Raw genomic sequence first — 18,139 nt, 5'->3', positions numbered from 1 at the left:
CATTAAAGGATCCGTAGGTAACTTTTATAAAAATAACTTTAACATTAGTATGTGAGACAGATGTTTATTACGGATTTTGCAAGCAAATTGAGTTTTTTAGGACATTTTTGTCAGATGTCTAAAACATAGAAAAAGGCTAGCTTTAATTTAAAGAACAAGTTGTTTGTAGGTAATAGAGAGCCTCAGCTTCTCCCCTTCTGGTTGACCACCATGGGACATTATTTCGGAGAAGTTACCTAGCTTGTAACCACCAAGCAATGAACGTTAGCTAGCATTACAGCATTAACATGTTGGTGACGTATGTTGTGCGAGACAGGAGAGAGAGATTGAGCACAATGAGCTGTTATACACAAAACTAAATGTTACTTTACTGTTTTGCGACAAAGTGCGGCTTTCTTGATGGACAAAATTATCTTTCAAATTGACAGACTGCATGTGTAATTCAGGGCACAATTCAAATGGAATAAAAAAAATTGCTGTTTTCCACCACTGACTACCATATATACTTTTTTTTAGAAATAAGATCCCATGGGGCGGAAGCAGAAGGGAGGGACTTAGGCTCTCTATGGGCTAAAACATCCTGTAACTTGAACACTACATGGTAATTTCTGTCACGCAAACATCTCTGAGCCACAGACACAACGTTGCAATCTTTGCTGACGTTGAGGTACTCACACCAATATGGGTCGGACAGCGTTGTTCATGTTGCCATAGGCTGCCCTGCCCAGCAGCTCCCTGAAACAGCTCTCTGCCAGCGCTGCTGGGTTTTCCTCACCTTCCTGACCCCCCCCTGAAGGAGTGGTGGGGTGCCCCGCCCTGTCAGAGAAGAGACAGACAGTTTAGAAAAAATGGGAAACTCATCCTTGCATGATTTCCTGAGCAGCAGGACAAAGAAAGCAGACACTGAGTGCTTTGAAAACACATATAAAAGCTTTAGGACATGAACACAATCTGCTGTGGTGGTGTATCCAAACATCACACAGTTAGTCTCTTTAAAGCTGGGGTAGACAACACTGGAGAAACAGCAAGAAACAGCTCGATTTTAAAAGTATCCAACCGAAAGAAATCGGTCAAAGCCACACCCACAAAACACATTTTCAAGTACAGAATTAAATGATTGACAATGATTGCTTTTTACAGTCCTGCGACAGCTACAGATGCTGGATTTTTTCATTTGAGTGTCTGATTTATTGATTGTTGTCTGGATGTAAAGATAATTTCAACAAATAACAAAAAATGCTTCTGAAATATATTGCCTACCCCAGCTTTAAGTCACGTTTAAAGGACCAAAAACAGCAGAATTATCCATCATTGCACTGAATCTTGAAGAAGCTCAATGAGCCTGCATCATTAAAACTACAAGTCAAGAATCAATTCTTCATATCACACACAAAGTATCTGTAAAGTGAGAGGGGGATGACAGAGTTAGAGTGTAATAACATTTACAGGGAGACAAAAAAAGAACGAAGAAACCTTCAGGATATGAGAGAGATGGATGGAGAGAGAGTGAGAGTGTGAAGAATGAAGGACTGAAGATGGAGGAGAGACTGAAAAAAAAAAAATCAATCAGAGCAGCTGGAAAAAGGGCAAAATCAAATAAAAGAGTACAGACCAGCCTCAATAAGACGTGTGTGTGTGTGTGTGTGTGTGTGGTCAATAAGTCTACATCAGGAAATAGAAACACTGCAGAAAATGTGCGGGCGAGATATTCTATCTAGTATCAACTACTTTATATTGATGTGATGAAGCTTCAAATCTGCATATTAGAAAAGCTTGAACCAGCAATTTGTGTTTTTCCTCTTATGACTGACTAATTGCTTGATTATAAATCAAATTACATTTCTTCTTTAAATGAGGCTCTATAACTAAGTGTACAGAACTGCTATCACACTTGTTTTTCTTATATCCTGTACTTATAAAGGTCATATTATGATTTTTGGCCTTAATTGTGTTATATATCTTGTTTGTGCATGTGCAACTCCAAACACAGAATAGAAAAAAAATTCGAAAATAGTTTTCACTTAGTTCAAATATCTCACACTCTTTCAAATGAGGTTAAGGGCCAGGTTATGCTAAAAAAATACTATTTATTACATGTCAAATCATTATTTCTTTCAAGTTTAAAGGCTGTTTTTTGCTCCTGAGTGAAAACCAGATGATTAACTGTGTGGTTAAACTTTTATTTATGGTCAGAACGTGATAAACACTTGATGCCAAACAGTGGATCGCTTCATAAATCTGCATTCAAAACAATTATGACAAAATCTTTTCTCAACAAATATGATGAGTAAATAGTTTTTCAGTCTGTTTTCCTCAACAAAATAAATATATTAATAGAAATGTTTCAATTAAATTCTTTTGTCACAATTGCACACTTGTCAAGGTAGATAGATAAAGAGTATAAATATAAAAGGAGTGTGGGTATGTACAATATTTACATTATTAATATTTACTTATGGTGAACCAAAAAGTACTAGTGAATAAATAGCAGCAGAGAATATTGCACATTAATTATTAAACAGGTAGTAATATTGCACAGAAAATAGATAATAAGATCTAGTTTAATAACTGACTAAGTGTCAGACACTTAAAGAGAGGAGTTATAAAGTTTGATGGCCACAGGCAGGAATGACTTCCTGTGGCACTCTGTGGTGCATTTTGGGGGAATGAGTCTTGCACCGACAAGCAAAAGAATGAGTTAAAATCCTGCATACTGTATATTCTCATCTCATCTCAGCTCACCAATTACTGCATGGAGATGGAGATAAAGAAAGAGTGTAAGGGAGAAGAGAGAGGCAGACAGTCAATTGAAATTAAATCAGCACTGTAATGGACTGACGCAGGTACGAGGAGAGAACAACGTTTTTTACCTCAAGATATCTCAGTCACACTGATTCTGAATCAACTGACCTCACTGCACTGCAACATTTCATTTATGGATTCTTCTTGATCTATGTTGGAACAACAACTTTCATCAATTCACATAGTGGGAGTATCTCACAAGTGTTTTGTTTTTTGGGGGTCTTCACGAATGAGGGTCAGAATATCTCAGTGCTTTTGGCCAGTACAATTATTTGAATCAGGGTTCACAATTAACCACACTTATATTACTTATACACATGAAGGTATTTTCTTGAACTTATTTCATTTAAATTAATTAGAGGGAAAATCAATACACAATACACATTTTTAAGTTAGAGGGATATTATATATGCCCAAACGATGGCATGAGTAAACTGTATGCATTAAAGGGACCATTTATGTTTTTTCTTTTTAAATATCCAGTTTGATACTAAATACTTGAGAAAAACTTGTGTCAGCATCTAAAGGTGATAAACTCTGTATTGCTAATTGCTAAAGTTGAGCTCAGCAAATCCTCAAACCTTAATGACAAAAAAGATCACTTTTTCCTTTCTTTAAAAAAACACTCCATATGACTTAACAAAAATGATTCATGTAAGTGTTTTGTCTATTGTCAAGAACTGGTCGAGTTTAAGACAACTACAACTACTTGGCAAGATTAGGGAATTACTATGGTTAAAAGATATCAACTTGACTGATGCTAGGAGACGAGATGCTAACAGTGGCCTCTAGTGTCGAATTCATTGTGTTTGCGTAACCATTCACCCCAACCTCATTCCGAAGAGGTTTTCCAGCACTTTAAAGGAGACCTATTATACTGTATTTCCAGCCCTATATTGTAGTTCTGTTACTCCTTTTTGGCAGCTTTGCATGATTCAACGTTCAAAAAAATACTTTTCTATCTTGTACTGACTCTTCATGTTGGCCTTCATTTCAGCCTCTATCTGAAACAAGCTGTAGATGCTCCTGTCTCTTTCAGGCCCCCCTTCAAAGTCCACTGTCTTCTGATTGGCCAAGACCTGAAGCATGTTACCAGGCTGTTGTTGTTGCTGGGCGGTACAGGCAGACGTTGCTGTGTCTCACAGGAATTTCTTTTAAAGGAGACCTATTATGCGTTTACACATTTTATGACTTACAATGTTATAATGTTGGATGTTCATGTTTAACATGGCCAAAGCTTCAAAAAATAAGGTTAAAGTATTTAAAAGAAATCCCTGTTCCACTGAGCAAAAAGAAAATCCGGTTTTCCTACACAGCCCTGGGTCTGTAAATTGAGCATAAACAAAGCAGGTGGCGGTGGCGCGCTCGGAGCAGTGGTAGAGATAACGTAAACAAACAGTAAGCAGTAAGTTCGAACATGACAGACTCATTACGGGACTCTATAGCTGTGAAGATGACTGAGATACAGCCACAGAGGGAAAGGTCTGAGGAATTGTGAAACAAGTTATATGACCAGGCGAGGGGGAAGACCTGTGTTAACATCTGTGAAGTGTTCCAATGCTGGATAAATCTACAAGATTTGAAAGGAATGAAAACCGATCCTGAGTTGCTCTGTTTCTACTGGACAGGTGAGTAATGTCAGCTTCAGTATTACTGTCTTATCTGTCTGTTGTCATGTTTGTGATGATCCCAGCTGGTTAGCTTTGTTAGCTTTGCCTCAGTAGTCAGAGTGTGTGTGGTAGAGGAGCAGGTGTGTGTGAACGGGTGTCCCAGTGAATAGAGAGAAACGGGTCAGCAATAAGGCTTGTTCAGCAGTAAATGTACAGTAGAAGTTACAGTGGCTGGTGAATAAAGACTTCAGCTTCTCAGGACTAAAGAGGAGCTCCTGTGTGTTGCTGCCAACTGTTGAATAAAGAGTGAAGGAGGTTAGCCCCAAAGTTAGCTTTGACTTCGGCTCTGGAGATAAATAGTCACTCCTGTGCTTCCCAACTCTTATCAGTCACTGTATCTTTGTACAAACTATTTCAAATAACCTTCTAGTTTTTTACTCTGTTTTGTTTTGATGCTGTGTGTGTGAGCTTACACGTCATTCGTTTGATGATGTTTGTTCACTAATTGTAACTATTGAAGTTCCTCTCGATAATCCTACAGATAAATAAACTACACTCCGAATCTTAGATTTAGGCTTAGAAAAGTATTTTGTTTCAATACATATTTAAATATTGTCAGGCTTGTTGTCACACCTTCTACAGTGCTACAAAAACATGCCCTCTTATTGAGGCTAACATGCTCTCGGACTGGTTACCATGGCAATGCGCGTTCATGAGGTTCGGGAGGGAGGAGCTTCCGAAGGAGCATTGAAGGGAGGGGAATGTTTGTTTGGCAGTTGGACTCTATCAACAAATATCAACAAACTCTCTGCAGAATCGCATAGCATCCCTTTAAGATAAGAATAAAGAATATTTAGAATAAACATGCTGAAGGGCATTAAGACAAGATTAATCAAACTCAACAAAGACCTACTGTACATATTCTGTATTAAACTTTAAGTGTTTATATGTCCTTAACCTGTCAATAAACATATACACTTACCTGCAAACACATACTTGCACATTACAGCTACAGTAGATATACTACACACTCAGTAACTCTGACTTATCAAGGCCAGCCTATTATTAATACCTGGGACTTTTCAGGGACAAGACAGTTCCCATATTTAGTAAAATCCACTAAATAAATGTGAAAATCTAGACATGGATGTAAAATGTACCAAAATAATTAATGAGTTATTTATTAATATTTAAAAATGTTTAACATTTAAAAATGGCTGTTACTATAAAGGTTCGAAGACATTTTAACGTTTTTTAACCTGCTTTGAGTCAGATGAGTTCCAACCACAGCAGCAAATTCAGTTTTCTTTATGTACAGGTATGTATTATCTGACTATGTTTAACACCTCGCATCAGGAACTCTGTGCAGTTCATGAGTTAGTGGGAATCACGCTGCGACCCTGCAGTGTCCCTGCAGAGTTGTGGTGTTTTGGTACAGCCGCTGAGCCAATTCATCACCCCTGCCTCAGAGGGAGAAGACAGATTTTCTTGTTGAGTGTATGTGTGTTCCAGAGGGTGAAGAGAGGAAAACTTTAGAGATCAGGGTGGATGGCGCGAACGTGGTTTGCCATAAAAAACACAAGCGCTCAACAAACCGAGGCAGAATCTTGACAGAGAATCTGAGAATCTGAAAAAGCTGAGGTTTCTTATCGTAAAGTCTGGATAATAGAAACACGGCCATCTAGGAATCAGCTGATAACATTGAGGTGAATCCAGGTGAAGTCTCTGATCTTTTATGATTTCACCAGATAAATCCATCAGCCATGAAGGCAAAAAGGAAGAGGGGGAGATGATTTAAACTTAAAGAGAAGCTTAGCACCCATTTTCGCTAAAAGACATTCATATAATCAAAAAAAAAAAAATGCTTTCAAATCCTGTGATAGTACTTTGCTCCATCGTCCCTGCATCTTATCTCCTGTCTACACCAGACGCTTAACAGCTTTGCGTTCACTCATGTGTATAACCCAAAAGGTCTTTTTCTGTGACTCCAGTGAAGCAAGTACCCAGACATTTGGCACCAGAGGGTCATTTAAAGTGGCAAACGTCTCTCATTGACAGCCAAGATAATAGTTTACAGCCGTATGTTCCACTTATGTTAGCTTACATTATGTGGCAGAAGGAATGAGGAGTGACAGGATAATGGATGTGGCAGAGTGGCTGCAAACACAGTTTTTCACTCACTCTAGATATCGTCTTTAATTACACCATATTTGGAAAGGCACCAAAAATAGTTATTCGTATAGTTAGTTATTCATATAACGTAGTTATTGATATAATTTAGTTATATGTAACTACGGTTCTATGAACTCTGCCTCTAGAAGATGCAGACTACGAGAAAATGCAACCACAGTTTTTTGGCTCACATGACAGTTTCCCTGCCAGTCAGTCAGAACTGAAGAAGTCCTTTGGATGAGGGACGAAACGTCTTCCAGTATCTTCAACCAAGTCCAGTTGCCCTTGATTTCAACCTTCGTTGGATAACTATGACCTGGATGACTGAGAATCTTCATAGACATGACAGAATGATTGTTTTTCCATAGGACGCAAAAACTGTGGCGGCAATGAACTCCATAGAGTTCAGATTATAGTATAATATAGTGACTGTGGACAGTATTTTACAAACTCTAAAAGTGAATTTAGCATGGGTTACTCTTTAAAGGTTCGGTGTGTAATATTTAGGAGGATCTATTGAAAGAAATGCAATATAAGATCCGTAACTATATTACGTTATAACTATCATAACATACTACGTCATAACTATGTTATGTTACGCTTCATAAAGACATTACATATCAAACCGTTATGTTTTTATTACCTTAGAATGAGTAATTTTTATCTACATAACCACCAGCCCTCATACATGGAAGTCGCCATGTTGCGTCGCCATGTTTCTACAGTATCCCAAAATGGACAAACTGCTCTACAGAGTACGTTTTGTCACTATGTTTTTGTTCTTCTTGTATTCTGGCAGTGTAGATGCTCATCCCTATGTTGAATGCATACAAAGAAGAAGAGGAAATAATAATAATATACAGAGACAAATGGAGGACTCACGCATTATTTAGCACAAGCCAACGGAACATAAATCGGCATCGTCAAAGAAGTGAAAACATGATGAAGCCAGGTGACGTAGGGACAGATGACAGCAGAAATCAAGAATATATTCGTTGTAGATTTTCCCAGATGGAAGGTTCTGTTGAGAGACGCATATTTTCAAAGCGGCGCTGAAGTTGTCTGTTTTCTGCTGGACAGGTAATTAAGTTAGTGCAACTTTAGCGATGCAAATGAAAACTGTTGTTTGATAGCTTTAGCTGGAAGCTGGCTATAATCACAGAGAGAAGTTATTCTCCTGTGCTGTGACTTGGCTTTGCTACGTGGACAGAAATGTGGCGGTTACGTTCGCGAGACAAATAGCTGATGAATATTATTTGCAATAAAACTGTATATAACGTGAGTTCGGATCAGCCAGCTTAACTTACGACAGCAGTGAATTACACTGAAACAGCAGAAGTAAAGCACCCAAAAAAACACATCTTACATGTTTCATTCATTTATGCACAATATAAAAATCAATTACAGCCACACAAATTTCTTGAGATGTGTCATACATTTAGAGCAGCAACAATTAATTGATTAATTGATGAGTTGATCAACAAAAAATAAGACTGTTAAAGCAATTACATAGTTTACCCGTTTAAGGAGAAATCAAGGGCAACTGGACTCGTTTGAAGATACTGGAATATGTTTAACCTAGATATGACCCGGACTGAGAATCTTTACAGACAAATCGTTTAAACAATTTTTTTTTCTCTGTTTTATATCATTGCAAAATGAATATTCTTATGTACCTACTGATCAGAAAATCCTGATGATGTCAACAAAGGTTGGGATGGGTATTTTTCACTATTTTCTGATATTTTATAGACCAAAAAATTCATTAACTAAGAAAATGATCTGCAGATCAACAAAAGTCTGGTTTCATGCAGAATTATTTGAAAAGTCTGCACTGCATTACCATATCCTACAAAAATAATATAACAAAAAAAATAGAAACTGATGTTCATGATGAGGGAATACATCTCGACTCTGATAATACATTTTCATACTATTCGGAGGAAATGGATATGAATGGATGCTTTGAACTGTAGACAAAATACATCAACATTTCTGAAACACAGCAGCATGCACTGCAAAACGGTTAACTGTGAAGAATTAGGGATTAGTAGTAAATGGGCTGAAACATGCAGAACTGTCCTCTAACCTTGACTGCATGACACCATGATGCACACATGACCTCAGTTATGGAAATGCAATGTATGCAGACATATACAAAGACTTTCTTTCTGACCTTCTGGTTAATGCCATTCATCCTCCCAATCTATCGCCTGCTGCTGCATTTTTCAAAACTCACACTGCTTTTATATCCACTGAGGGTCATTCTTTACTTGAGCTGACAGGACTGGACCAGAGGAGTGGTCCAAAATGAAGCGCCATCTATCTCTGAGGACAAAAGTCACACTTTGACTTCAAGGCCCATCGTTTTTCTTCTTCTTTCTTTGTACGTTTTTTTGTTTGTTTGTGGTTGTTTTTTTAGGAAGGAATTCCTCTGCACACAACCTTTCCAATAACATGCTAAAGTCTGTCATGGACACACACATCCATCTCAAATCAAAAAAGTCTATATAAAAATAAACTGGTTCAGCATGAGTAGAAATATTACGAGTTGGTCATAAACTCTTCCTACTACTAAAGACCAGATGACAGTGATTGAATTAAGTGTGGAGTATCACAAAAATACATGACATCGGAAAAATGCTGTCAGGCTGTAATACAAAAATACTTGTTTAGCTACTTGGACTGAACTGAAGTGTTAAGACAGCTGTCCTTGAGACAACCCTTTATTTTCTGTGGTATATGGAGCTGACAACAGTGTGAATGGCATGAGGGTGTAGAATTAAGCTGAGACATGTCCTCACCAATATTTTTTGCAAATACCAAAAATGTAAATATAAATTATATGTCAGTGTCTAGTAATAATGATAATGTATATAATATATAATGTATTTGGTACACAAACGGTTAACAGTTCTCGTTCTCTACTAGTCCAGTGCATTTTTATTGTCCCCACCAACAGTGGCGTGAAATATCCACCTTTGGAATAGCATCTTCTTAAAGGTACAGTGTGTAATATTTCTGAGGATCTACTGACAGAAATGCAATATTATTTCCATAACTGTGTTTTCAGTGGTGTATAAAGACCATACATAATGAACCATTATGTTATTACCTTAGAATGAGCTATTTCCACCTGAGCCACTTTAATCTTACCTAAAATGTTGTGAGATCGATCCTCTTCAACAATTTAATTATCACAATAAATCAGGTGCTGCAAGGTGTGTGTTCCAATCAACTATTAGACTTTTTCTAGGACACAACCTGTAGTGCAGTGGTCGGCGCACGGGCCACTAATCCAAAAATTTGGACGTACAAATTTCTGGATTAGTGGCAAGTCTGCAAGTCAGAACCTGAAATACTTTTTTATTGATCACAGAGGAAATTGTTGTGTTACAGTTGCTCACATTGCTAATCAAGGCATTAAAGAAATAGAAATAATACTAAAAAAGTTGGCAAGTAGAAAATATAAAAATATAAAGGAGTGTGGAAATATGTGCACGTGAGTAAGTGTAATGAATAAATAGCAGTAATATTTATGAGCACTGATAATGTTGAGAGCTGACCTTTGACCATTGAATTGGCGGCCGCGGGCCACAACCGCCTGAAGCAACCTCCATGTAGCCCAGCACATAATCTAATAGATATGACAACAAAAGTACAACTACATGTATAGTGCATGGAACCTACATGGAAGTAAAGAGTGAACTATATTATTTGCTTATCATCATGGTTGAGTTTCACATGTGCTGTACCGATCACCGCCAATCAAGGCTCAACAACTGTCTGACCTGCAGCCTCTCCGCTCCTCTGTGTCTGCAGAGTGCCTCCACACACATGCACACTCGCACACTCGCACACAGGATCGAAGTCAGCCAGCTGATCAGCAGACATTGACAACAACTACGCTGGTTAGTGTATGTATGGTATGTACGTGGTTCAATAAAGACTTAGCGAGTAAAAAGACAATACTTTACCAACACACCTGCTTAATAAGCATAAACACTTGTTTTAATCTGCTGAGTCTCTCATCCAACTTTTGGTTTTACACAAACAGAGCTCTAGTTCAGCTAATAGCTAGCTTATTGTTACAAACAAGCTAAAGTGAAAGTTCTCTGTTTTTAGTGACTGTTCAGCTTAGTTTGCCAGTACATTAAAATATGGCACATTATAAACTGAGCTGGTGGCTGTTGCTGCTCTAGAAACAACATTTAGTTAATAATAAATGCTAAATTATTTTTTTTAATAATATATGCAATTTAGTAATAAATGGGACTGATAAGAGCATCGATAAAGAACTGAACCAATAAGGATTACCAATACAAGTGTGTCAATAAAATCCTAATGATCCCAACTCGTGAGAAAATGTCCGGCCCATCTCTGTGTCCTGGTTTTAAAATCCAGGCCAAATCGAATCTGTAATTGAATAGCCCTGGTCTACAGTGATCATAGTAATATATCTTCCTTGCGACAAAATGTACATTAAACTGAATGCAGCACCGTAGACAATATTTTCTCCTACTTTTTTGGCAAGAACTTGTTTGTTTGTTTTTTCAGTGTTGCAGTGTCATTCTTGCTGTGTTTTTGTGTAAGCGTGTTGTCAAGGGCAACTGTTTATTTCTGGCTGGATGGACATTATTGAAACTGCACTGATTTCTTTTGTAATTTCTTATTTAATACATTTTTGTGTGATTCATTTCATTTTGCAAAATAGTGATGCAATCAATATTTAATGACAAATTGCACTAGCCCAGTGTTCAATGTTGTGCTTCAAACAAATGAGTGTTTCCCACTTTGCTCTTGGAGGATCTTCAGTTAGTTTAATTGGTTTCTGCTGTTAAGTGCCAGCTGTGTCTCTTCTCATGAAGGAGTGTGCATTTGGTTTTGTTTCTGCATCTTCCCGAGGGTTTGGTTCATACTTTTCTCAGATTTTATGCTTTATGTTTCTCTGATAACGTGAATCTACAACATGCACACGTTTTGTGTTTTTTTCGTGATTAGTGGGTTCCTCTGTGAAAAATCTGCACACGAGAGACTGCTCTTTCAATTTCACATCCTTTAATTAGTATGTGATTAGAATGTGTTGTACAAGTCCCAATCATCCTGTGTCAGTCTGGATTAATGCTGTAGAAAACCAGCCAGATCACACAGTTTTCCCTCAGACAGTCTGTAAGGCCAAGGACCAAGCGTGAGCGTGAGCCAGAGAAAAGCACTTGTTACACACTGAATCACAGTCCTTACAGCTTTTTACTTACTTATTTTTTAGGGTTACATATATATATATATATATATATATATATATATATATATCGGTTTTAGGGGCATGTTTACACAATGTTATTTCACCGTACCTCTACTGCAAACACATCAGAGTGTCCCGCTTCTTTCCGTCTCTCCCTCCCTGTATATCTGCTCTTGTGACTTTCTCTATCAGTAGTATGCTACGTTGTATAAAGTCAACAAAATAAAACAGGACTTGTCTTCTGGACTTTTCCTCCCGTGATACCGTTCACAGCAGCAGCTGAGCCACATGTTGAGGAGGGCTAAAACAAAACCAACGTGGTAGCTATCGAATCTGCACTGGTGTGTTCACTGTCGCTTTACCTGGTCCGTGCTTGTAAAATGTCCACCGTGTCGCGACCTGTAACATAATGACTGTCTTTCTTTCTGAAAAATGTGTCGGCAAATATACCTGGGCTAGTAAAGTGTATGTGTGGGAAACACTGACTGAACTGTTATTTTTTTCTTTTTACAAGCCAGTTCAGCAGTGTCGACCAGCAGTGTCTCTCCCTCCATGTTGTTAGAGACTTTGTGAGTAGACGGCTGCGTGCAGATGCAGAGGGAGGGGCGGGGCTGCGCGGCAAGGGGGAGAGAGAGGAGCAAACGCTGGTAGGACATTTATTTATGTATGTATGTATGTATGTATGTATGTATGTATGTATGTATGTATGTATGTATGTATGTATGTATGTATGTGTATATATATATATATATATATATATATATATATATATATAGTGGGGCTACCAGCAGAGTTTCAGGAGCGGGACCACACATCAACAATGTCACTCCCGGCATTTCCATAAATAACCACACAATGCACTTCCTATTCTTCGCTCACCCCTTTCTCTGTCCAGTCTCCTCATCTCCTTCCTCTACATAGGGTTATATGGGGGTCCGTCGTGCCAGGGCGCTACGGCGGATTTCCCTATCGTAGCCTTTCGAATGTCTCTTCAGCTACTGCAAGCATCATACATCTTCTGTTTGTTTATCAATAAATCATTTAATCGTATCTGTTGATTGTGGTCCTTATTATATATATATATATATATGTACAGCGTAGGGAGTAACGCGTTACAAAAGTAACGCAATTACAGTAATGTATTGCTTTTTTTTTGCTGTCATATAATGCATCACTAAATAAAATTTGGTAATATTTTACCCATTACAATCTCAGTAACGCATGTTACAATGCCTTTTAAGTTGAAATGAATTGGTGTTTTGTTTATTTAATAATTCACCAACACCGCAAACCATTTCAGCACCAGAAAAACAAATCCATGAGTAAGAGTAACATTATTTCATATTGCGGTAATCCGATGGTCGAGATTGTAGTCAGGGTGCAAACTGCGGGGGAGCTCAGCTCCTCTTAACAAGACGGTAGCTTCCCTGATGGATCATTCGTAAATAGATTTCTATAGGCAATGTGTTTCCGCTTTAATGATTTACTTTCCTGATCAGAAAGGCTGCTGTTAGTGTAATTCATCCTGAATAATCAATGACGTAATGCTGCTGTACCTCGTGCGTAAATGTGCACAGCATCTTTCTTAATGGGGAGACAATTCATTCTATTTCACCCCACACACACACACACACACACACACACACACACACACACACACACACACACACACACACACACACACACACACACACACACACACACCTGCTATTAATCAGAAGGTTCATTTTAATGACAAAGACCCAGCCACATCACTAGAACCCACCTGTGCAGGCACATCTTACTATCAGAATAATGCACCCATTAAATAGCAGTTAAAGTAACACAAAAGTAGTGTAAAGCATTACAATTCAGAGACAGTAATATTGTAATATAACTAATTACTTTAAAATGACAGTATCTAGTAACCTATAAGGTATTACATTTTGGAAGTAACTTGCCCAACATTGTGTATATATATATATATAATCAGCTCATTTACAAGTATGTCAATACAGATCTGCGTAAGTAATCCTGAAAATAAAAATATATATTGTACCTAACGAAAAGATGTAGTGACTCTGTCATAAGCCTGTAAATGAAGGAAGTGAAAACCAGGTAAAAAGGTTTTAAAAAGGTTAACTGATTACGTATTAGACTCAGTTTATTAGGATTTCACCAGCAGTCATAATTCACTATAATACCAGACATCTACTGGTGTCATCATTACCTCATCAGTCTCACTTTGGATTAAGGCTGAATCCTCTGGAGTTTTACATCAAGAGCTTCTCCAAAAATGTTTGACCTCAATGGATAAAAATCCAACGAGCCCCTGAGTGTAACTAAATATACAAAAGATAAGTCTTATTCTGGGATTTATGAAACCCTCCTGCTTAGTGGAGACACAGCCACCTCACAGCAACTTAATATGAAGGACTGAATCAAGAGCGTTCAGCTGAAGGTCTGAAAAGCTTCATCTGTTATCAGCTTCACCTGACGATCTGGGGTTTTATCGCTTCAGCACAACAATAGCAGAAAACCTGAACCTTCGGCATGTGAGAGCAGGAGTGAGTATCTGGCATTTCATAAACAACTCCTGACAGAAACAAACACTGAATCATCAGAATGTGTCCTCCGCTAAGCTTTATCTAGGGGTACTTTCACACCTAGACCATTTTATTTTGTCCCGGAACTGATACTGTTCCGAATCAGTTTGAATATGTCACTTGTGTTCACACCGCACTATTGTAAAGCGTTCCAAATTGCATACCCTTCAAGGGCTTTCCCTACGCCATTACCTCACTACCTCATGCATGCAGGTAGCGCTTTGCATTGTCAGACATCTCCGTGACAACTGCAACGCAAAATGAATCGCGGGTTGACTTGGTCCTGCGGGGAGCTGAAGTGCCTCATAGATATTTGGTCAGAACAACACATCTCCCAGATGTTGGACCCCACAAGAACACTGAAGTCTACAAAATAGTTCATGATAAAATGAAAGCGAGGGGTTGTGAACGCTCCGTTGAAGGCAAAAAAAACTGCAACAGCAGTAACTGACAAAACAGATGTTTGGTCAAGCCATTTAAAATTGGTCCGATGAGCGTTTTCTGATCTGCCGCCTCTATAGTTAAGGTTTGATTACATTTTGACAACTCAAATGACTTAGTTAGTATTGGAGAACGATTATGTACATGTTTAAAACAAACCAGTGACGACTGTTAGTAGGAGACGGCACAAGAACCAGTTTCTAAAGCTGAAGTCAGTCACCTTTATCTTGAAACACTGTTTATCCAAAAAGAGCAAAAGAGACTATATGTACCTTGATAATGTCCCAGGTGTGATTTAATACCACAGATTTCTCAGTGCTGACGTTCTGCAAAGTCATAATGCTGACACATTCCTCTGAGTTTGCAGTACCAAACATCTTTTTTTATTTTTACCCCTGATGTGTGCCATTCTCTGGCAACGAAGCACCACTGTGTTAGGCATTTTAGTTTCCATGGTGACTGAAACACGGCAGGCTGAGATAAAAAGAACATTTTGCCCATTATCCCCCCTCCCTCCCTCGCCACCATGCAGTCATTTTGGAGCACAGACCTGCTCACTACACTGGGAGTAAACATGGTAATAAGTGCTTTTATTCAACTGACTGGCTACAGTTTGAGGGAAACTACAGCAAACACCTACCCAGTCAAAATCTCTGTCTGCGTTTTTATTTGTGGAATGAAAAAAGAATTAGTACTTTTCTGGAAATTTGACTGATTAGTGTTCCTGTTGATGGTTGTAATGCCTTTTCATGATCACAATACTCAGTTTATCCTTGTTTTATTCATTTGCCACCATTTCTGAATATGAAAGAGCATCATTGCCAGCTTTTTTCCCCAAAACGCTGCAGGCTTCCCTCAGCTGATGAGCAACTCTGCACACAGATGAAAGCATTCTTCCTTTCAGTGAGAATAAGTGTCTCTAAGGCAGAAAAAGAGCATGATGAGCTCCTCGCTGTGCTGCCGAGACACCTTAACACCTGAGAAGAGAAGTGATTTACGCACATTGTCCACAGCAACTTGATAACTAGCAATGTCCGGTCAATAACCGGTCTGGTTTGGTTGGTTGTAGAATAACATGTTTAGATTTGGGTTACAAAAATCTGTTTTGGTATCTGTACTAAAACTCAGGAAAATAAATTGTATGCACTAGTTTTTTCAAAAGTAGAATGGTTTATTGAATATGAAATCATTTCAAAACAATTCTTAGCCCTAATGACAAAAAAAATTATATTTGAGCTTTGAGCTTTTACTGTTTTAAAGATGTTTTCACGGCATTTTGACTGAGGGTGGGGGTGTAACTGCATGTGATGCAGGTCCCCAGAATCAACCAGAATCTGAATCTGAAAACGTATTCACAAAGCTTAGTGTGATTAAACACCTTATAGCAGTGGACGGCAATAGGCGGCCCGCGGGCCAGAACCGGCCCACCAGCAATAATATCTGGCCCGTGGTCAGACTGCTTTGATAGCAGAAAGATTTTAAAATTTTAAAATTTATAGTGTCTGGTGCTGAAATAGATCTCTGTCATGACAGCAACAGTTACTCACATAATCTCTTCCCCTTAAGTGATTTTGCCTACAAAATAAAAGCGCGAGAAAGTTTTTACAGCAATGCTTCATTTTGAGTTTATTGAGAGCTTTTACTTTGAAAAGTTCTGAAGGACATTCCATTTGATACCATTGACCATCAGATCCTATTACAGAGACTTGGCATTAAAGGAACTGCTCTAAGCTGGTTTAAGTCCTATTTATCAGATTGATTTCAGTTTGTACATGTTAACAATGAGTCCTCCATGCACGCCAAAGTTAGTCATGGAGTTCCTCAAGGATCTGTCCTCGGACCAATCCTCTTCACTTTATATATGCTTCCCTTAGGCAATATTATCAGGAAATATTCCATTAACTTTCATTGTTATGCAGATGATACTCAGTATATCTATCGATCAAGCCAGATGAAACTCATCAGTTAGCTAAACTTCAAATGTGCCTTCAAGATGTTAAACCTGGATGACCTGTAATTTTCTAATGTTAAACTCAGATAAAACTGAAGTTACTGTTCTGGGGCCTAAGCACCTCCGTGACGCATTATCTAAAGATATAGTTTCCCTTGATGGCATTGCCCTGGCCTCCAGCACCACTGTGAGGAATCTTGGAGTTATCTTTGATCAGGACATGTTGTTTAAGTCTCACATTAAGCAAATTTCAAGGACCGCCTTTTTTCACCTACATAATATTGCGAAAATCAGGAATATTCTGTCTAAAAATGATGCAGAAAAACTAGTCCATGCATTTGTTATTTTACTGCAATTCTTTATTATCAGGCTGCTCGAAAAAGTCCATTAAGACTCTTCAGCTGATCCAGAATGCTGCAGCACGTGTTCTGACAGGAACCAGGAAAAGAGATCACATTTCTCCTGTCTTAGCTTCTCTGCATTGGCTTCCAGTAAAATCCAGAATAGAATTTAAAATCATTCTTCTTACCTACAAAGCTCTTAATGGTCAGACACCATCTTATCTTAAAGAGCTCATAGTACCTTACTACCCCACCAGAGCACTGCGCTCCCAGAATGCAGGGTTACTTGTGGTTCCTAGAGTCTCCAAAAGTAGAATGGGAGCCAGAGCGTTCAGCTATCAAGCTCCTCTCCTGTGGAACCAGGTTCCAGTTTGGGTTCAGGAGGCAGACACCATCTCCACATTTAAGAGTAGGTTTAAGACTTTCCTCTTTGGTAAAGCTTATAGTTAGGGCTGGCTCAGGTGAGTCCTGAACCATCCTTTAGTTATGCTAGTATAGGCCTAGACTGCTGGGGGATTTCCTATGATGCACTGAGCTCCTCTCTCCTCTACTTTCTCTCCCTCTGTATGCAACCTCATCCCATTATTGCATGTTACTAACACAGCTTCTCCCCTTTCCGGTAGTCTTGTGCTTTCTCGTCCCTCTCCTCTCTCCTCCTATCACTTCCTGCAGGTGTTTCTGGCTCTGGAGCTGTAGAGTCTGGATCTGTGGTTGCGAGTCACCTGCTGCCCCCGTGTTCCTGCTCGACACCCTCTGCTATAATTATTGTTACTAGTCCTATTGTTATTATAATCATTAACATTACGATTATTATCATTAACACTACTATAAATATCTGTACCATTTTTCATTTAGTCTATAGCAACATCGCCTTTACTGTCTGTACCGCTGTGTGTATATTATGTAGGCTGCCTCCCTTCCCTCTCTCTCCTTCCATCCCTCCCTCTCTCTCTCTCCCTCTCCCTCCCTCTCCCTCTCCCTCTCCCTCTCTCTCT

At 38.6% G+C, this 18,139-nt stretch overlaps 1 protein-coding gene across 5 annotated transcripts in view; it reads right to left on the bottom strand.

Annotated features, from left to right (window-relative positions):
* efr3a (EFR3 homolog A (S. cerevisiae)) overlaps window positions 1–18,139 on the bottom strand; it is a 254,822-nt gene that overhangs the window by 70,636 nt on the left and 166,047 nt on the right. For all 5 annotated transcript variants that reach the window (XM_046052401.1, XM_046052402.1, XM_046052403.1 and 2 more), the window contains one exon: window positions 676–816. In XM_046052401.1, the coding sequence (XP_045908357.1) occupies window positions 676–816 (141 nt within the window). The remainder of the gene's footprint in view (window positions 1–675; window positions 817–18,139) is intronic.

This window comes from Micropterus dolomieu, linkage group LG06, assembly GCF_021292245.1.
Source record: "Micropterus dolomieu isolate WLL.071019.BEF.003 ecotype Adirondacks linkage group LG06, ASM2129224v1, whole genome shotgun sequence".
Classification (NCBI taxonomy): domain Eukaryota; kingdom Metazoa; phylum Chordata; class Actinopteri; order Centrarchiformes; family Centrarchidae; genus Micropterus; species Micropterus dolomieu.
Note: the sequence above shows the minus strand (reverse complement) of the source record. Positions and strands in the feature narration are given on the sequence as shown.